The sequence below is a fragment of the Pyrus communis genome, chromosome 14, assembly GCF_041283825.1.
Source record: "Pyrus communis isolate YQ-2024b chromosome 14, ASM4128382v1, whole genome shotgun sequence".
NCBI classification, from domain to species: domain Eukaryota; kingdom Viridiplantae; phylum Streptophyta; class Magnoliopsida; order Rosales; family Rosaceae; genus Pyrus; species Pyrus communis.
Genome location: NC_142578.1, coordinates 24,912,637 through 24,935,680, shown reverse-complemented (window position 1 = coordinate 24,935,680; position 23,044 = coordinate 24,912,637). Strand labels below are relative to the sequence as shown.

At 35.8% G+C, this 23,044-nt stretch overlaps 1 protein-coding gene across 1 annotated transcript; it reads right to left on the bottom strand.

Moving 5' to 3' along the window:
• Positions 1 to 813: 813 nt before the first annotated feature.
• Positions 814 to 3,488, bottom strand: LOC137713661 (protein TERMINAL FLOWER 1). The gene is made up of 4 exons (XM_068452988.2): positions 3,214 to 3,488; positions 3,000 to 3,061; positions 2,277 to 2,317; positions 814 to 1,276 (listed from the first exon to the last, which is right to left on the bottom strand). Exons 1-4 carry the CDS (start codon positions 3,409 to 3,411, stop codon positions 1,059 to 1,061), a joined length of 519 nt encoding a protein of 172 aa, XP_068309089.1. The 5' UTR covers positions 3,412 to 3,488; the 3' UTR covers positions 814 to 1,058.
• Between the last annotated feature and the right edge of the window lie 19,556 nt (positions 3,489 to 23,044).

Sequence of the window (23,044 nt, the reverse complement as noted above, 5' to 3'; positions counted from 1 at the left end):
AGAGGGATACAAATTTTGGATTTGTCCTCTACCAGTAAAATAAACCAACAATCGAATGTCATGTAGTTGACCTCATAATTAGCATTTACATGTTTAGTGAGAGTCTTGAAATTTGGAGGTGTGGTGAGAATGAACAATGAGAGAATGTTGAATGTATGTGAAGAATGTGGGGTGTATGTAGAAAGTTTGGGTGTAAGGGTAGTATAAGAAAGTATGTGGGGTGTACTAAGATAAATTTTGATTGAAAAAGTAGATGTGGGGTGTATTTACTATGAGGAGTGTATTCAACAATATATGGGATGTTAATAAAACAACCCATCAATTATTAATTTTTATTTTAAAAATTATGTAAATTCATTATTGTATTAATGCTAAGGAGTTTGATCAAAATCTGAAAACTAGTAAGATTTCAGTCAATGAACATTAGTAATTAGGAATTAGATACTAATTTTTCCTTTATTCAATCAACATACATATGGATGGAGGAGTTTTAGGTGGAGGTAGATTGTTTGCCCTCCTTTTACCATGTCATTCACATCCTCTCCTATTTGTACGGTCACAATTAAGGCACGTTAACATTTTATATTCATACTACTTTTTATCTTATTATCTCTATAAAAAAATCAATATAAAATATTAACGTGACTTAACCATAATCGCATAATATAAGAGGGATGGGAGGAGCATGGTAATGGAATGACAGACAATCTGCCTCTGTTTTGAGTAGCCATTTAAGATCCCCATAAAATCTGATCAGATGCAACTTGAAACGTTTTGAGTAGCCATTTAAGAACCCCTTAAAATCTGATCAGATGCAACTTGAAACCTTCAGAAAATTCTATATAAATTCTGATTGGACAGCAAGAAAATTACTTAGTCAAACACACACAGTAGGAGTACCTTCTCTCTCTCTCTCTCTCTCTTAATTAACTTGTGAAGTTTATTCTTGTTACAGCATCATGAAAGTACGTAATAGTGGCCTAATAGGGAGAATATTAATTAAGCACATTTATTTGATTAACATATATATGGATGTAGGAGTTTTGGGTAGCTACTGGCTAGCGTCTTCTAGCTGCACCTTCTCTCTGCGCATTGAAGTAAACGGCAGCGACAGGAAGACCCAGGTCATTTTCAGCCGCGAAGCTTCGAGTGCTGAAGCAATCCCTTGAGGAAGGTGGGTTGATTGATTGTCTTCGTTTCTGCTTGAAGAGAACAAACACAAACCTGTGGATGCCAATGTTGGGCCTTGGCATCTCGTAGCTCAGCGCCTCTCTTCCTGTTAATACAATTAATTAAAGAGTTCTTTACACATAAGACCTATGCAATTCCTGTTTCTTAAACAAAAACTCATCTAATATTATCAACATCCAAATAAAACACAAATTTAAAATATATATTACCATGTAGATAGATAGGTGACCTACTTTATTTTTATTTTATTTTATCGCAAACGATATTATTCATATTAAGGAGAACGAGGTGGGCTAAGCCCTCATAATAAGTTAACAATGATGTGATTCAAACTAGTCTTTGACGAGAATTGTTAAGACCTCTCACTTACAAATGGAGATGAATGATACGAGATCATAATACTAAGTGGTAAAGAAGTGACCTTTTATCACAAAAATATTTATAATTTATGCCACAACAGTACCAATCATGTCAATCAAATAACATTCATATATTTTATAGGTAAATCATTTTGCATGTATTGTTTATTATTATTATTATTATTTTAACCTAATTTTATATCCAAAATATAGATGAATTAATTTGAATCAATTAATATTCTTTTATTTTTTAGATAAATTATTTTGCATATATTATTACACATATACTAGACAATTTTATTGTTAATATATATGCTAGATGAAGCCAAACACTGTGTATGTGTAAATATAAAATAATTTAATATATATATGGAAAATAGAGAGAAATTGTCTTTTCACTTTTTTTTTTTATTAACAAAAAGAATTTTGTTAATAAGTAGTTTAGATATGTGTGTAAATAATTTAGCTATATTTTGTACGCATATTATTTTGGACATGTATTAGTCAATTGAAAGAAAAGGAAACACTAGTCACTTAGTACTACGGTCAAGTAGTGTTTTTTTTCACTTGTAAGTGAGATGTCTTAGGTTCAATTCTCGCCAAAGACGAATTTGAACCACATTATTGCTAGCTTATTATGAAGCTAAATCCACACCCCTTATCCCTTAGTATAGATAATATTGTTTAAAAAAAAAAACACTATGAATGCTCTTATGTAGGACTTACCAAATGCGGCATCTGTAGTGCCTGGAATGTCTGTCACAATCCTGTTTAGTTCAGATTAGAGAAATTTGTGTTAGTTTTGTACTTGACAACTTTCCCTCTTTATAGCTCTTTTTGTTTCATTTTCTCATATGAAAAAATAAATAAATAAACAAGGACAAAAATACGGTGCATAGGTGGTATAACAAGTACAGATCGCGCACTCTAATTTTTGTTAGTTTTGTACTTAACAATTTTTCCTTCTTTATAGCTCTTTACAGTTTGAAGTTTCGGTTGATGCTTAACAAGTACATAAGGACTCTGTAATATTGCCGACAAGTTTTTTCATCATCTTTTTGATGAAAATGCCTACATGTTTTTAGGGCTTTTGGAAATGATGGTACTTCATGAGAACACTGTAATTTTGTTTGTTAGTTTTGTACTTAACAATTTTCCCTTCTTCATAGCTCTTTACAGCATGAAGCTTTGATTGATGCTTAACAAGTACAGAAGGAGTCTCTAATATTGCCGACAGGTTTTTTCATCATCTTTTTTATGAAAATGCCTACATGTTTCTAGGGCTTTTGGAAATGGTGGTACTTCATGAGAATCTAGGTTAACCTTCCACTTTAAAGCTAGGTTAAGTAATTTCACAGTGTGTAACCCAAAATAAATAAATAAAGAGAAAATAAATTCACAGTGCAGGTACTGCGTTTAGATAAGGATCACTAGGTTCAGCATATATACCAGTGCAGGTGCTCCCTTAGATAAGGGTCACTAGGGCCAGGACAATCTGGGTCCGTCATCACCTGCAAGATTAAGAAAACTATCACAGGACTTCAAAACAATAACATCATCAAATTATATGCCAGTAGGTGAGACTTAGGGTTAGGGAGTAATACAACGATGGTAAAACATAAACAAGAACTAATCAATTCATTAATAACAGAATAATATATACCAAAGTAAAGAAAGATCTCAACTCCCCTCCTTGAATCTCAACTCTAGGTTTGGCTGTGACAACAGAAGGAAAGAGCTCAAGTCCATTGCAGACTAGCTTGGTGTTGTAAGTGACAGACATGTGTGTTGTTGGAGTGAAGGAATCAAGAACATCTCCTATCACTCTCCCAACAACTAGAGGCTCCGGGACTCTTGCCATTTTAAGAGAAGAGAGTAGTACTTCTAATATTGCTTGGAAGTGGAATCCTTGTATGGTGTATTTATAGTGTTTTCATGTACACAGCGAGCTAATTACTTTAGATCTCTAGCTAATGTGTTTTGAGAGAAGAAGAGAAGAAGAATAGTGTATAGGAATATTAGAATATGGACGTCTAAAAGACATTGCTGGCAACTCTCCCCAACTCCCCACCCTTCTTTCTCTATGTCACATCAAGATTTTTTAGTGGTTTGCTTCCATTCTTATATGTTTAATGGCTGAATTAAATTGAGTTTGTAAATCCCTTTTTGAGAGGACTCACCGTTGTAAAAATTAGAGTATTTAACTCAAATGTTAAGTGGTCAACTCTACATTCTAATTATATTTTTCTCCATTTGTAAGTGAAATGTTTTAAGTTAAACTCTTACATGATGAGTTCGATATCAAATTGTTGCTATCCTATTGTGTGGGCTAGACAAACTTCATCACACAATATCGTTGTGTGTATAAAAATAAAAAGAAAACTCAAAATTAAGTGACATGCTTGTATGCAAGAATATCTACTGCTTATACTCACAACGTAATTAAAAATTAATCAGAGAAATGTTATACACATTTTATACACAGAATGTATGCAAGAATTTTTTTTGATAACATTTGTGGAGCCAAAAATAATTCTAACAATCCTGAAGACGACATGTGAATTTTTTCCTGAAGAAGACAATAATGCCCTCATTAAATGGGCAGGACCTCCAAATATTGCCACGTTCAACATCCATAGAGGCTTAAGTAGCTAACTATGACATCACCAAGCCCCTTTGCTCGTGGATGGAAGAAAAATAAAAGACATTAAAATATGATTAATTTGCTAAAAAAGAGGATTAATCATCTAACCCTATCATTAATACGTTCTTGATTGAATATCAACTCAAATAAGTAAGGAATCCTCATCACAATTAATCAATGATACATACCTTGTCATCCCAAGATATTATCTGCTAATTAATATCTTTGGGATTATTTTTTCCTCGTCCACCCTACGGATGACACTGCCCAGTGGGAAGCAACCACGTGTAGGGAAAAACCCTACCATTTCCGCCGCCTCCCTATATATAGCCCATCTCAACCATTTGTTTGGTAAGCTTTTGCTACACATACAAGCCCTAAAATTTTCTCTTTTTAGAGAAATTGACTTAGGCATGAAAGATCAATTGGCCATACCCTCCTCCCTCACCTCGTGGGCACGTGTGGCTTTGGCATTGAACAAATGTCTTTTTTTGTCTTGTAGATATAAATTCGTCCTGACTAAAGATGATAGATTTTGTTACCACAAGATCGATAGATTTTGCTATCACAACATGCATATTATACTTATATTTCGTGTGATCCAACCCTCTGTATTTGTGTGTGCCTCCCATATTAATTGGGTCCCTTGGATTTTTTTTATTTTTTTGAAACAAACGATATTATCTACACTAATGAAAGGGGGTGAGCTTAGTCTCACAATTGGTTAGTAATAATATGGTCCAAATTTGTCTTTTGCGAGAATTGAACCTAAGACCTCTCATTTACAAATGAAGATGATTAATATTACTAGACCGTAGTACTAAGTGACGGGTCCCTTGGAATTAGTTCTTGATTGGTTGTAAACCTAATTATTGAATATTTTGATAAAAAATAAGGGGGATAGTTTTCCTTAGTTAGGCCAGAAAATCATTATATAATCCTGCATGGTGGGGGTCCTTAATTTGTCATAGCTGTCAAGTCTTACCAATATTTTATAAAAACAACATAAAGTAATTAAAAGCAACAAATTGCCTAGAATTATTCCTGAACATTCACAATCTAATCAAGGAAAATCTTATCTTTTGCAGTTAGGGTAATGAAAAATTTGAAATGGAAATATACTGTTGAATGGATGCATAATGTACACGGGTTTTATCATTTTTTCAGAGATTCTGTCTCTTAAGAGATATCTTTTAACTTTTTAAGATATGAGTCACAAGAGAGCATAAAGGAACTCCACCTGCTCTCTGAGTGCCTGCTGCCAAGCTGCTAGTAGTGCTGAGAGGGCATCTCAATGACTAAAAGTAGCAAAAGCAGAGAATTCAAAGAACTTCCCAGATTGGCAATGAGAGGAGGAAGCGAATTTTCCATAACTAGCCAAATTAGTACTTTGTTTTGTATTTTTTTTCTGTATATCCCACCAGTACCTCATCTGGAAATGTTTTTACTTTCCATAACTTGAAGCCAAAGTACTTTTGTTTTTCTTTCTACTGCTTGCACCAGCACAGCACCACACCATGTTTTCTTTAATCCCTGTATTTCTTTGGTGGTTTATTTAATTAATTAATTAATTTCCTCTTTTTCTCCTCAGGATCGATTCTTTGCTATATTGTTCCCTGTGTTATATAATTACTTAAGTTGGAGGAGACCTTCATATAATTTATCACTATCTATACCTTTTTGTATGAATTATATGATGAACGTGTGGAACCGCAATTTGTCTTCTCGTCACATTCTAGTCACAATAACGGGACGTAAAAGGAACAGTAAATGGCAAAATGATTCTCTTAACTTAATGTAATGAAGAATGTTTTAGGATTTAAGCCCAAAAAAAAAATAAAAATTACGGTACTCTTTAAATAAAATGGTACTATGCTATTATTTTAATAAAAGTATCTCATTAAAATTTTTTTTCACCATCTCATAAGAATTGTGAGGTATAGAATAATATTGTTCACTACTTTACCAATGTTGACGGAAGTTATTATTAGTGAACATTATAAAATTACGCCATCCACTATTATTCCCAAGATGACCTTTAATATATGCATACATATGAAATTATAAAATTGTCTCTTAAAAATATAAACAAATAATAAGTAAATGAAAACCACTAAGGTCTGCAAATTCAAATAGAAACAACAGAAGTATCCGAATTCAAAAAAATTCGACAACAACAAATTCAAAAATACGATGGACAAATTCAAATGACCCACACACAAATTATTCTTCTACCCTTTAAAACCCCTTTGGGCATGGTTGGGGTACCTTTATCTCTCGTTATCAATTGAATAATGGAAACATAATCTTCTACCTCTTCCGTAGAAACGTCATCTTCCACTTGTTCATTGAAAAAGTCATCTTCTAAGTCCATTGATATTTTTTTTACTTTCTCTGAACGAAAGGAGATGAAAATATGAGTTATGGTTTACGGTAGACAAATCGTCTCCCAGACCCATTTTTTTTTTAAATTAAGAAAAACAAGATATTTAATGTCCTTATCAGTCTTTTTGCAAATGGACAAAATTGTAATTAAAAATTCATTAAAAGGTGGTGGGAAGATAAAACATTAGGGTGGGAATAACATCACTCTTATTATTATTATTATTATTTTGTTTTGTTTTTTTGTGTTTTTTACCTTCATGTTCAATAGGATGATAACATGACGTGAATATTCAATATCTGAAGTACAAGAATGTAATGTCATCTTCATCCAAGGGCTAGGCCACTTTCAGTCCAGATTTGTGCAAAACTCTTCTCTAGTTAAAGGCCAAAAATGTCATGCTTAAGACCTGAGGTTGGTGAAAAAATTAATCCCGCACCCAGTGTGAGAGTAAAAATGAAAAAAAAAAAAAACAATATACTGTGTTGAAAATAAATTCCACTCTTATAAAGATAACTCTTCTAATTCTTACAAGTGTACAAAAATAATAAAATCCTATCCCGCTCTTTTATAACAATTTCAATCCATTTGCTCTTCGTTAATCTTGTACCGAACCTGCAAGGTCTAAAATGTAAAGGGTGAGTGAAATCATAACTCAGTAGGGACATAAGTCTTATCAGTGATAAATGTCAAGGCTAACCAAGTGTGAGGCAACACGCAATTCAATTGGATAATGTTAGGATAACCAAATTTCTAAACCAAATTTGCAAACCAAGTTATGTGTCACAAATAAGAGATAAGCATGTTAACCGACAGTTAATTAATAATCCAATCATCTACAACCACATCATTTAGTTTGCAAATTTGGTTTAAAAAATTTGGTTTCCCTAGTATTACCCAATTTAATTATATCATGTTATCAAATATTAACAACATAAATTATATTTTATGAATGCAACTCAATTTCAATTAGCCAACTCGTTAATCTATATAATAAACAAGCTGAGAGCTTTTACTTGACAAATAATTGAGACACAGAAAAAAAAAAATCTATATAATAAACAAGCGGACTTACACGTCCTATACCATGCATTTATCACTATATGGATGGTTTGAGTGCTCTATTATTCTACAAATTAATCCATGTAACTCAATCATCTCAGTTAGCTTTTGTTAGTCATCTTGTTCTTCTTTCGATCACCAGAGTGTCTACTACTTCATACCAAACTGAGATTTTGTTTTTGCAGGAAAATCTCTTCTATGCAGTTCCCTCTGGTGCAATGGAAACCTATAGAAAATCAATCGAATCTCATTTGGTTCAGTTTGAGGTAAATGCAATGTGCACTAGTGTTATTGATTAGGTGCTTCCTGTTTCTGGTTTCTCCAAGGATTTATCGTATTTACCAGAATATGCTCTCGTGTACGAATATCCCACAAATGAACATGGCGATCTAATCCCCCACTTGCCAAATGCCGACCATCAGAACTAACTGCTAGTGCTAAAACATGTTTACTATGCTGTTTAGCTCGACCTTGTGGATCCTTGACCCCATGGGACTTTAATACTGCATCACTAGGCCATAGATACTTTTCACTTTTCCCATAATTTCAATTTTGTTGTACTTGATGGTCCCTACGAGAGTTGGACTCCACCGCACAAAAGGATATTTTCATATCCCCATCCCTATCTCGAATAAACAAATCAAATCCATCTGCTCCAATATGAAGTGATACATGCATATAATCAACACATCATGATATCCACATTATCGAATATAACAAATAATATATCAAAGTTTCAATATAAATAAGTATACCACTTGTAAACATACCAAGTATAATGTATACTTAAACAAGACAAATACCCTAATGTTGATAAGTTTTCCAAAAAAAAACTCCTAACTGAATTCAAAACTAACGTTGTGCCCAAATGTCAAACTCCAGGACCTTGAGAAAGCTCCTTGATCACTCCTCACGTCATGTATTTCTTCCGCTCTTTCTTCTCATCTTCTCTCTTTCATTCACTTTCCATCTCTACGTAAACCATTGCATGCTGCTTTATGGTGTAAATACTTTATTCTACAAATGAAGAGGCTAACACTAGCCTCTAATTGGTTGGCTTCGGTGGCTACAGATCAAAACGAAATGAACTATAATGACACTAATCTAGATCCTCCAACAAGCTAATGTGTGGTGATGTTAATCGACATTAGATTGACAAGTGGCTCCCCCATATATGAAGATATAATACAAGGCACGTCCAAATAGGTAGAGATAGTCATCATCTAAAATGGTTATGGAAGTCTATAATCACTATAATATTGCCACAACCCCTCAACCAACTCGTAAGTCTACAGGAATTTCTTAAAGGGATTTAATTGATAAGCTAAAGTAGATAGGCATGCTAACAACTACAAGGTTGTTTCGAACTTTCGATATCACGTAGCCTTTTCCAATAAAATCCAATCAACTCAAGAAAACATATCCATATATACATACTGTTGAAATCCCACGTCGGCTAGAGAAAGAAACAAATAGGAGTTTAAATATCTTAACCCTATTCTAACTAACACCAAGATTTTTTGTGATAAAATCTCACACCTAACGGATTGTGTAGGTGTTAATTACCAAGTTAGGGATGGTATCGATGTTGTTGGAGTTGGCCCCTCGACCCGTCTCTCTGATAATTCAACATAGTATCAGAGCTAGGGAGCGGGCTTGTTTTGTATTGCCAAGTGATGGATGGGTCCCCTTGGTCTCGCGTGATAATGGTGGTACCTTTGGCCCCGTGTGTAGGGTGAGTCCCCTTGGCTCCACGTGCTTGCCGATGTGTGGATCTCCCACGTGTGACCCACTAATTGAGTCCCATATGAGGGGGCGTGTTGAACTCCCACATCGGCTAGAGAAAGAAACAAAGAAGAGTTTAAATATCTTAACCTCACTCCAACTAATACCGAGACCTTTTGTGATAAAACTCCACACTTGACAGATTGTGCAAATGGTAATTACCAAGTTAGGGACAATATCGATGTTGTTGGAGTTGGGCCTTCAGCCCGTCTCTCTGATAATTCAACACATATGTGTAGATATATAGAACAACATATATGTATATAAAAAATAAAAAAAAAACTTAATAATAAACATATATTATTCCAAATACGGGGTCTTAAGCAAAATGAAATTATAATAAAAAGAATTAAGGCTAAATTTAGGCAAGGGCTGACTGCATACAGCAAATCCCTTAGGCCATCTCCAACCGAAGGGTTCAGAGGGCCAGAGGGCCGAAAATAGCTCGAAAACCGTCTCTAACCGAGGGCTAGGCCAGAGGGCTGTAGAATCTGAGAGGGCCCCATGGAATCGGAGAGGGCTGGAGGGCTAGCTGCATGCTGTCAAACATTTAACAACATGAAACTTAAACAACATTTAAGTTGTAGTTTTTAAATAATAAATTATGTTTGACCCTATGACCCTCGGTTGGAGCCCCTTTTTTTGTGATAGGTCTAAAACGAGCCCTCTGACCCTTTGGCCATTGGTTAGAGACGGAAGCAAATATGACTTTGTACTGTTTATTAAAATATTAATATCTTGGAGAATCTTGGAAGACCAGAAGATTAAAACGAGCAATCTGGCTAGCCATTGGTTCAAGATGGCCTTAGCAGGCCCCAACAGACATCCCAAGTCAAGATGGAAGGGTTTAGTCCTGCATGGCTGGAAATCGAAAAACCTTAAATTGTTTTTTAAAATATTAGTTTTCTAAGAGCTAGAACATATATAGTCAAGTCTACTTTTAACCCACCGTGACTGGAGATGATTTTAAAGTCACAGTAAAAGTTTACCATCCAAGGTTACACTATAATGTTAAGATTATAATTAATAACACAGAATGATATTGTTTTTTTTATTTTTGTGAAGAATGACATTGTTATTTTGATGCAACGTGACCAAGGAAAAAAATAAACAAAGTTATTGTTGAAAGAACAAAAGTTATTCTTCAAAACCACAAGTTCTGCAGTTCATGAGAAATATGAGAAAGCATGAAAGTTAATTGATAATAAGATATGTGAACGAATACAAAATAAAGGTCAAGATTACTTATTATAAAATGTAACTTAACCTAGAATTCATAAGACTCACACACACAAAATATGGTTTTTCGTTAAAATGAACAGTACTAGAAGTTTTTCATTAAAATTCCCAATTATTAAATGAACAACTAAATTCAAATTAAAAATGAGTTTTTGTTTGGCAAAACTAATATTCAAAACAATTATCTTTTCGATTATCAAATCAGCTTGGAAGGAGAAGGAGAAGGAGAAGAAGATGGACAAGAAGGAGAAGGAGAAGATACATCCGTGTACTGATAATGTGGGGTTGATCAACCGTGCAATAATGTGGGATTGATCAGAACTTAAGAGCAAAAGTCTACTAGTCATCATTATGGACCAAATTATTATCCTGACTTGGTACCAGTTTGGGGTTGTTGAAATTATTTAAAAAGTTCGGTGTATTTCTTGCCGGATCTTTTTCTTGGATATTTTAGGAAGTCCATTATTATGATCGTTAATCGTACATTGTGTTTTTAAAAATTATTTGAAAATTTAAAATTAAATATAAATAATACTTAACGAAAACTGACCGTACGATGTATGATAAACGGTCACTATCGTGGGATCCTTAAGAAAATGATCCGGCGAGGATCCTTTTCCTTGGATGTGTTGGTAAATGAATGAGAATCTGTTTTTTTTTTTTTTTTTTAATCACTGGTCATTAACAGCAGAAGTCGAGCAACAAGCAGAAGTGGGATAAAAGATGCTTCTCAAAATTGGTTTTTTTCTAAAACACGGGTGAACAGTAGTGTTAAGGAAAATTTTTAAAATGGCCAAAGTACCATGAATTTTAATAAAAATTACAGCAGCAACCTTCAATTACCTGAAGAAATCAACGATAAGCCATAATTCCTTGAATTAGAGGATGAATTAGAGGATGCTCTGCTCGTTTTTCTGCTGGAATAATATTAGGAAGATCAAATTTGTATATTAATTAACAAATCAAATAAGGTATCACCAATAAAAAATGAGCACGTTTATCAACGATTAAGTAATAATCCAATAATCAACTTCTATGTAATTTAGTTTACAAAATTTAGTCTACAAATTGAGTCTCCCTAACATTATTCTTTTCTGTTGAGTTTTCTTTAAATTTTGATCTTACAGTGTTCACATGGGAACATAGAGAGAGAGAGAGAGATTGAAGGTTTTATAGAAAAGGAAGAACAAGGAAAATGAAATTTGAGCATCGTGTGGGAGAGGGAAGGTGAGTGAGACTGCACGCGACGAATCCATTAAGTTTTCTGACTTCAAATGGCGTCATTGTGGTCTGATCCGTCGGGGTTATGGAGATCGAACATTGGAGCTTCTAGCTAACAATAATTTGGAGCTTCTCCAATGAGAAATTGAAAATATATGGGAATGGCTCTGGCGAAACGGGATGTGAGAGAGAGAGAGAGAGAGAGAGAGAGAGAGAGAGAGAGAGAGAGAGAGAGAGAGAGAGAGAGAGAGAGAGAGAGAGAGAGAGAGAGAGAGAGAGAGAGAGATTAATGGCGTGTTTACATATGGGGAAAGGATATGGCGGAATGGGAATCATTCCCCATTCCTGATTATTCCTCCGTTTACTAACTTAAGCGGAATGAAGAGTTCAGCGGGTCCCATGTAAAATCAGGAATTCATTTCCTAATATTGTCGGAATTGGATTACCTAGAAGAAGGTAGTATTTGGATTCCGGGGAGAAGGCTCCATCCGGAATCAAAACAAACATGAGTGGTCCAAGTTGATATATATATATATATATATGTATATATATAATAATAAAACAGTTATCAACATACTAACCCCCAAAGTTTTATGAAAACTCAATAACATAATATGTAATAAGTTTCTGAAACCCTAGCATGCCATAAAACCTTCATAAAACATATCTCATATATAGTGTGCTAACTAGTGGTATCCTAGTCACCCGTGGTGTTCAATAATTATATCTTTCGACCTGCAACCAACAACTATGTCTTTCGGCCCGAAGCCAGAGATTATTTCTTCTGGCTTGAAGCAACTATATCTCTCGCTCGTAGGCAGAACAATGACCACTAAATATGCACCATATCATTGAACATAGTCTTTCCAAACATGGATGCATATATCTCAAAACATCTTCATAGCATATAGTCATCCATCATATATACTACAAAGAAGTGTGTAAAAGCATGTTCATAAATAGTAGGGTAAATATCAGTTTACTACCCTCAAGTTTCGTGGTTTTCAACATTTAGTACATAAAGTTTTTTTCGTCTCAGAGTCATACCTAAAGTGTTAATTTTGGGACAGTCTCATACATCTGTTAGTCTGGCTGTTGAGTTTCTCATTAATTGATGACGTGGTGCCCATGTGAACAATGACTGGGCGCCATGTGTCATTAAAAAAATTTTAAAAATTTTAAAAACTTAATTAAATAAAAGTATTAAAAAAAAAAACCCAGAACCCTTCGTCTTCCCCACCCAACACCCATCTATCCCCTCCACCACGGCTCCTAGGGAAAACCCTAATCTGCATGCAAAGATGGTCAATGTGAACAAGTTAGAGTATTTCCAAGCGATCACAGACCTCGAAGACTCCGATTTGTGCGTGGAGATCCTCAACGCCCATGGTTGGGACCTCGAGCTTGCGATCTCCTCCTTCACTCTAAAAAGCATTTCAAAACTCAAAAACTTTTTCCCTCCTTTTTTCTCTGCCAAAAATGGAGCTTTCATGTCACGCCCTGATTTCGACATACGTTCATGATCGACATGTGACGTCACCAAATACCCGTCTCTAACATACCCCGCCTCCGGAAAAAGGCAAAACATAACTTAAGATCCAACTGCGCAATAATTCTTTGTAGACTTTATGGCTGCATCTAATATCCTCGTTAGACTGCCTACGTACCCTAAATAAAGATCAAGCCATTCGTAGCTCATTACTTCACTACACTTGAACTATGATATCCCCGTCCCCAAAATTATTATTTTATTTTATTCTTGACGTATTTCGAAGATTTGATTGGAACTAGTTCTTTATTTCTCCAAATTTAAGAAAACGAAGTGAGGGGTACTTTAGTCATTTCGAATTTTCTCAACCTTTTAGGTCAACTCTTGAATTGGTTAGGTAGAGTTTGATTCCATGAGCGCGTAGGCGTAAACAGATCTTATTTCCGAGTCCGAACGGAGAAGTTAGAGTCGTTTGAAGTTGGTGGCATTTTGGTAATATTACCAAAATGCTATAAATTGGGGGGAAACCTCTAGAAATGGGAGGGTTTTTCAGAAAATGGAAATGGGGTGCTGCCTAGGGGTGGAAAAAATTCCCAAAAATCCCGAACCGAACCGAAAAAATCCCGATCCCAAACCAAAAATTTCCCAAACCGAAATTCCCGAAATTTTCGGGATGCTATCCCGAACCGATCCCAAAATTTCGGTATGGGATTCGGGATTGGCTTCTCAATATTTCGGGAATCCCATACCGAACCGAAAATATATAATATTAATTATTATATATATATTATTCTTTTATAATTGATGCTAGTAGTTTCTAATTCATGCTCTGCAACCTGGAATGCCCTACACCTTGCATATTTTTCATGTTTTGTTTGATATTCATGTGGATTTTATTATTGCTGCTGCCATAGCTGATGATTTTAGAAGACTTGATTCTTTTGTCTCTCAACATATTGCAAAAAGGGTTTAATTAATTTGAATTTTGACTATGATAAAAACAGTCAGGCATGTTAGTGTTCAATTAAATGGTAGTGTGAATGAAATGAAATTCCTAGTTCATGAATGTGTTCTTGAATTATATATTTGAAGAACAATTCATAATTTCATATTTCAATTTGGGATTCCCGATTTGTCCCAAAATCCCGAAAATATTTCGGGATTCCCGAAAATTTGGTTTGGGGTTGGTCTTCAAATTCCCGTCCCGAAAAATTTTGGTTTGGGATTCGGGATACTAGTTTCGGTATGGTATCCCATACCGAACCACCCCTAGTGCTGCCTAACCCGTTTTAGGGGGTAATTGACCCATAAAACCACCAAACTTGACCAGCTTGTATCTTTTTCGTCCGAGCTCCATTTTGGATGATCTTGGTGTCCATGGAAAGCTCTTGACGAGCCCTACATTTCTGTGATTTTAGATTTCCCCATTTCTTTTCCATCTTTGCAGCTCGAGGTCGCAAAGTCCACGACTTTTCCGGCGGTTTTATCATTTTTCCGGCGATTCCGGCGACAATTTCCTTCGAGTGAGGTATGAAACTTCATCTACTCTTCATAATCTTCAAGTGGGTATGCTTAGTTTGTGCTTTCGTATTCATTTTAGAGTTGGGTGTTTAGAGCACCTAGAAATCCGGTTTTCTCCGGTGAAATTGGACGGTTTCCTGTTAGAATTTATCGTCGGCCTAGTTGTGAAAAGTGTTTCCCTTGTTGAGCTCTAGCTACCACGTAAATTTGAGCTCATCTAGTTAATGTTGAAATTCGGGGTTTGTAAACCCTCCACCTTGACTTCCACCGCGTGTGGAGGTGCGTGGGATCGTTCACGAGTGTTGTCTAGGTTTCAAATACCTTTTAGTGATCATGTGAACCTATGTCTAGCTTGGTTGCCAAAGATTCAATTGTTGGGTGTGGTGATCAATTTGGACCGCCACTTGTTTGTGTGATTGACGACAATTCGACCATTGGATCATAATGAAACTTTAGTATGTTATCCTCGAAGCATAATGTGGACTTTGGGAAGTTATGGATCATAAATCTGATTTGCGGATTGTTGTGGACCCCATCGTTGACCGAGAGTTGAATTGTGGTCAACATGTCTCGGAACGTTCTAAATAATAAAATTAGTACTAGGGGAGACTTAAGTGAAGTCTAATGGGTCTACATTGGTTAGAGAGTGACTTGAACATATGTGGTATGGTTATTATCTTGATTTCTTATATTGATATCATCTGTGAATTTTACTTGGTCTTATAATGTGATTCTATTGAAATGTGATTATATATATATATTTATATATATTTAGCCATAGACCTATGTTTATCAAACATGATTTGGCTTGTGTACTGATTTACATAGATGGTATGTTATGATGAAATGTGAGTGACTTTAAGATATGTGAATATGAAATGGTTTTATAATCATTTTTCCTATAAATTGTTAATTTTCATATTTAGCCAATGATATAGTTATATGAAGTGGGATTTGACGTGCATATTGGAAATATGGTTTGTTTTGTATGATTGGCTTGATATGATGTGGTGAGGGCTAGTGGTGGACCGTTAACCCATTGTTATGGGGTTTGTTGTTTTGAAACATGTGTCAATGCTCGTTTCATTATTTCATATCTTGTTTCGTTGAGCCTTTATAACTGGAGTAACTTGAGTCATGTGTTGTTTCATTGGTTGGTGGTTATGCAATGTACTCCGCGATTCCGTTGAGTGATGCTCCGAAATCGTATCCTGGTTTGGATTCCGTTGAGTGATGGTCCGGAATTTTTCCTACTCCACTCTGCGATTCCGTTGAGTGATGGTCATGAATCGTATCTTGGTTTGGGTTCCGTTGAGTGATGGTCCGAAATCCCTCTTACTCCGCGATCCCGTTGAGTGATGGTCCGGGATTGTATCCACATTAGTTCATTGAGTTTAGTTTGAGATGGTTGCAAAGGTGTAGGCTTTGGATGAACAGTGTCGTCCAAATTCTATTTTCATTGTGTGTATGTGAATATGGGTGTGAGATGTTATGGTTGTTTGGAATGAACTTTTGGATGTCTGGGTGACTCCCTCGGAGTTTTCAAAAGTAGGGTATTGAGTTCTTATGAAAGATTTATATTCAAGGTTTATAAATTATGATTGATGGCTAGTTTTATTATTGTATTACATGCTTATTTTATTGTCCCTCACCCGAGCCTCTCAGCTTATCTGAGTGCCTGAATTGCCAATGCACCAATTCCATAATATTGGCATTGACTTTACATATGACAGGTCTGGGTAGATTATGAGAAACCGCTTGATATTTTGGTTCCGTTGAGTGGTCCGGAACCTAATGTTGTTGGATTCCGTTGAGTGGTCCGGAATCCTTGCTCTTGTTCATTCCGTAAGGTGATTTAGAATCCTAAATTCGAGTAGATGGGAATTACCCACAATAGATATTGTGAAAATAAATTAGAATTACCATGTTATTATTCTTAACCCAAATTGGGAATTATGTAGAGTTCTTTAATTAAATTCGTGAAATGATATGTTATCTCACTGATTGATTAACGTAATTAAATGTTAATATTGTACTTCGTGATTCCTTGATATGTTACAAGCTATGTATTGAAATATAATGTTGGAAGTATAGTGATTAGTATGATGAAGTGAAATGTGATTTGACTTGTGTATTGGAAATGGTTGTGACATGTGTTTGAAACGCATATTGAATTGCTTGGGAAATGTGAGGTCTAGTAATTGGCCGATAACCCATTGTGATGTGGATTTGTTGCTCGATATTGTTTCGTTTCATTGAGTTTTTGGGAATTGAGTAACTTGAATCATGTCTTGTTCCTTCGAGCCGTTGTTATGTTCTTGGACTTCCGTTCAATTCGGTTGGGTGGATTGGAACTGAGTTCTGTTTGGATTCTGTTGAGTGATGGTCTGGAATCCTCTTTGGAGCCTTGGTCCGTTGGGTGGTCCAAAATCCCCTTTTCCAAAGATGTAGTCTTCAACTGAATTGTGTTGCTCTAGCCTTGCGTTTCGACTTGTTGTATGTGTTATTGATTGATGTGATTATGGAATGACGTTGGATAGGAGTGGAGTTATCATGAGTAGTTTAGTTGATTAACATTTCTAGAGAATAGTATGTTCTTTGTTAATTCTTAAATATGTTACACGCTATGAAACACGAATTTATGTGGGAAATGTGATGGATGAAGTGGAAATGTTAATCGTCATGTGGGATTGTTATGTTGGATATCATTGTTATTGTTATGATTAGACTTGTTGATAAATGTGGCTCGAGAATGGTATTGTACATCGTTGGTTCTTTGAAATGATATATGTTGTGACATAATGGCCTATACATTGATGGAGGGGAAATCATGATTTTCAGATGGGTTGTTATGTAACCCTGAGTCTAGTATTTTCATGCTTGTCAAGTTCTATTGATTGATTTAGAAATGTTATACCTTTCGACTTAATCGGACTGTGTTATATGTCAATTATTGTGCATGACGAACTACGAATGGCTTGATCCCTGTTTAGGGTACGTAGGCAGTCTAACAGGGAGGTTAGATGCAGCCATAAAGCATACGAAAAATAACTAGGTGATTCGATTATTGAGTTGTGCTTGCCCATATCTAGGAAGTGAGATATGATAGATACGGATTTTTGGTGGCGTCACGTGCCAATTCTGGACGTATGTCGGGATTGGGGCGTGACACTTTCTCTCAAATGATAAAGGTGAAGGTTCATCACAGCTTACAAGATCAATGGTTAAATAAAGATAAAGCTCGATTTTATGAGTGGCTGATTAAAAAAAGGCCATTTGGGTTTAAATCAATTCCATTTGAAGAATGGTTGGATCAGAAGGCCGGGGGGCAATTTTTTGCTTCGACCACAACCAACATTTGGCCTAAGAAGATTGTCGAGACGGCCGAAGAAGAACCTAGGCCACCTGTTTTTTTGGTCGAGATTGAAATTGTGGTAGGCCTAGAAGCAGAAGTTCAAGTTTCTAAGCCACAAATCGACTTAGAAAATGATTCGTCAAAGGAGTGCTCTAATAACGAACAAGGTCGAGACATAGGCCTAGCTGAAGAAACCACGCCAATCGATATGATTATTGGTGATAAAGCCGATACGGAGAAATCTCATTCGGTTAAGTTGTTCGAGTCAAAAGCCGAAATTAACGGAGTAATTATGCCTAGAGGGCATAATAATTGTTCAACACATTCGACGGTCAAAAATGAAAAATATTTTGCCCAGTCAAAAAAATTTGGAGAAAATTCTTTATTCGGCCTGGAGCGAAATCAATTTGAAAATTTTGTTATTACAAGATCTCGACTTGGAATAAAGCATCATTGGCTTCCTCCTGATGGTGACTATTTTCATTTTCTTTTGCTAAAAATTATTCGGTCTTTCAGGCCGATACATAAGAATAACGGGGTGCACACTGTATGTTCGGCGATTAGGCGATTAAAATTTAGTCTTGCCAAGACTACATATTATATAGAGTTTTGGTGTTGGACATATATTATGCAACATTTGTCGGTTTGTGTGGCAGTGTCGACGAAAATAAATTATTTTCTTAATCTTTCGGTAGTGCAGGCTGATGCTTAAGAACATAAAAAGGGGCCGAGGAACATCCCATGCGGCACACTTAGTCAGTCTACGTGATTGACAGCCGTGTAGATCAATTCACACTAGACTTGTTTAAATAATGGTTGTTCTACTGAGTCGAGGGTCATCTCGTGCGACATCGAATTATTCGTTGATATTCAGGACAAGCTCCTCAAGATTTGGTTCAGGCAATCCTGTGCTCTACTTATACACACACACACACACACACACACACACACACACACACATCACACAAGCTGAGCTCGGCACAGGTTCATGTTATATATATGTGTGTATGTGTGTATATATATATATATGTATGTATATGCCAACGGCATGGTCGACAAGTCATATCAGGCTATCGGGTTATATATATATATATATATATATATATATATATATATATATATATATATCCTGAGTACCATAGGAAGCAGTGGGCAAGTCCTTGAGACTTCGACCCCAGTTGGTTTTCCTCGGCTCAAATTTTTGCCGAGCCTTGTATAGAATTGTGGCAGCTGAGGAAGACCACAACTTTGGCAACACAGAGATGTTATTGCCGAGGAACAAAGTTTCTTTTTCGACGATACAGGATTTTGCTGGCTACAAAATAATTAATTTCCTTGACCATTCGGCTTGCGCGCCGAAGTCCAAGGAAACTGGGGGGGGGGTAATGTTTGGACTCGATTTTACACTATCGGCTCGAGCAATCGAGGCCGTTGAATGAGCATAATTTTAGACCATTGAATGACCAAATGGTTGAAATAATTTTCAATTATTATTGAGAAATAATATTGTGATTTTAATCAAGATATTATCTCTTAGTAATATATTAAATTATTTAAACCTAATATTTGTCTAAATCCCAATTAATTTGAATGATGGTGGAATATTGGGATATGCACGGCGTCAGATAATGAATCAAGCAGTACAATTCAAATTGATTTGGATGTATGGTAGTGGATGTGTAGATTAAAATAGCTTGGAGTGGAGATCAGCATTTGGGATTTGATGATCTTAAAATCATGGTCTTGGATAATGATGAGATAAGGAACCTAGGTAGACTAGGCCTTTTTGCACGGTGATGGATGTTGTCAGATGGGTTTAAAAGCTACTGATGGAGTTTTGATGATAAGAAGCCTAGGTTAGCTAGGTTTCTTATAAGATGTGATAAACCTAACTTGTTTTAGGTTTGAAAAGTCAAGGGAAAAATCCCACGGATCAATTTAAAGGATATGCCTTGGTTTCTGATGTGGATCAAGTTCAGTTCTGCAAATTAGAGTTGTAGTTAGATTCTACAAAATTATCTGGCCATGCCTAGTAGAAGATATGAATGTTATAAATACAGAAGCAGTGACAACGAGAAAGACTCTCCAATTCAACACACAAATTGCCCTGCGCAAACCTCTCAAACATCTTCAGATTTTTTTTAATTTTCTTTTTTCGCCAACATATCTTTAGTTTGGATGAACAACACTGTGAAGGCAACCGATGACATCTTCAGTTTGGATAAACAACACTGTTGCCGTAGAATTAGCCGTTCCTGGAACACCTTCAGTTTGGATAAATAGCACTGCGTCGAGGCCGACTGGTTACCTATCAAAGTCTTGGTCGAGAAGGATTTTCGAGTCCTTATTGGCAGAAGTCATCTCATTAGCCATCTCGACGAAATGAGGTGTTACAGGTTACTACATTCGGCACATTGAAAGTCGAATTTGATATTGAACTTCGCAGAACTAGCAGCCTTGTCTTCAGGCTCTAGAACCTGAAGGCCGAGGCGTGTTCCTTCCTCGGCCGCAGTCGCAAGATCAAGAAGTCAGTAACTCGCTTAACACAACATCAACAAATTTTACTCCTCGGCCAACGAGTCGACACGCCCCGCATCAACCGAATGATGTAGTTAGCTCATTAGTTATTCGGCTTGCGCACCATGTAGACTTGAGAGTTTTTAGGGTCAACACCTTCCCTTTGTACTATGTAGTCTGTTACTTTTCCCTTATCATTCCTAAATTCTAGGTTCCTCTTCATTCTCATCCACCATCGCTACCATTACTACTGCCACCACCATGGTCTTCTCCTTTCTCCCCACAAAATTTACAATCTGATTCTCTCTCCTCTTCCTCTTTCTCTCTTTCGCTCATTCTCTCACCTCTTCCTTCCCATCTAATTATGGCTGACGATAAGGTATTCTCTCAGTCCCTCATTACTTTCTCTAATTTTTGTTTATGTTTGGTTGTGAAAGGTAGAAACAGTCTCAGCTGAGCAGCAGTTCTGTTTCTTTTTCTCTGATCTGGATTTTGGTATGAGCTTGGGTTCTTCAAATTCAAGGTTTTTATTGGGATACTTCCAGTTTTAGCTCAGATCATAGTGATGTGAATCAACTGGGTTAGATTAAAGTCAGAGGGTTTTGTGTAATTTGGGTTAAATTTGGAAGTTTTCAATCTACATCGCACTTGCATCATGTGCTACCGATCTGTGAAAAAATAGCAAAATATTTGTTTATGTTTTGGGTGATCTTTTACACTATGTTTGGATGAGGGAAATAAACTTGGAATTTGGATAAAAGTCAGAATTTGTAAATTGACATGCACGAATTCTATTGTTTGGATTCATAAACATAGAAATTTAGAATTTCCGCGTGAAAAAAACTTGAAATTTGGGACCTCCAATTCCCAAGTTTAAATTCCATATATATAGGTGTCATTTCCCAATTTCTATGATTGAGAGCTTAAAAATAAAAATTTCCGTATTCAATTCCATTGTTCTTTTAGGCTAACCAAACATGAAAATTCACAAATTCTAGAAAATAAAATCCCGTCAATTCAATTTCCGTCATTTTAAAATTCCTTGGTAATCTTAAATTTCTTCATCAAAACATAGTGTTAGGGATTTCGTTTCATGAAACTTTTGGGTTTTTTTGGGTGATCCATGGTGTGTTTTGCATGTTTCTGGTGGCTCTAATGGTGAATTCCATATATTTTGTGGTAAATTTGTTTACTTCAAAGACTTTAACTTTATGTGTTGTGCAGGAAATTTCTGCTTTTGTTGTAGACGGTAGCAATCTGACCGGTCACATCATATCCACAACAATTGGAGGCAAAAATGAAGAACCGAAAAAAAATTAAAAAAAAATCGAAACCGAACCCAAAAAAACCAAAACCGAAAAAAAAAGAACCAAACCAAACCGATTTGAACCGAATCTAGCCCTAAGTGAGAGGGCTTGAGGGAAAGATGTGTTGCTACATGTGTATGGTTTAATTTTAAGGAAAATGGTAGAGCGACCACACATGATGTGGCAGCTTACATGTAATGCCACATCATTAAATTTAATGAGTTAACATATAATTTTATTTGTTATTTTTAATCAACATAGTTTATCCCAAATTATTTTCAATCCCTTTGTTCTTCTCATCTCCAAACCCTAATCTCTTTATCATCCTTCCTCACTAGCCGGAATCACCCCACCCTAGGGGGTGGGCATTCGGAACAGGATACCCAAACCGAACACGGACCGTCTAGTACCGAATGAGTATTTAATGGTACGATATCAGTTCTGAATTTTCAAAATTGAAAAAAAAAAACTGTACCAAACCGAATAAAGCAAATGCATAGAAGAAGAGGCAGGAAGCAGCATGTGTATTGTATAGCAGTGACGACGGAAGGCGATGAGAAGTCTGGAGGAAGAAGAAGAGGTTACTAGGTTATGCAAGACGTCGTCGTTCTCCTTGCTTGCAAAAATAGAGATGGGCTTCATTAAAAATCAAGATATAGATGAGCTTTTTATAAGGTTCTACGGGTCTAATAGGTTTATAAGCTTTTTATTTTTATTTTTTATTTTAAATTCTTTTTGGAACATCTATTGGCCACTTGGTACTAACGTTAAGTGGTATTCCTCTTCACTTGTAAGTGAAATATCTTAAGTTTGATTCTCACTAAAGGTGAATTTGAACCACATTATTGTCACCACTACCATCTCACAAAAAAATCATTAAATTGAGTAGTCGACTCAATCTCTAAGAAACCCAAATCACCTCCAAACTGAAGAAACCCAAATCAATCCCAAACTGAAATGTCAGTATGAAA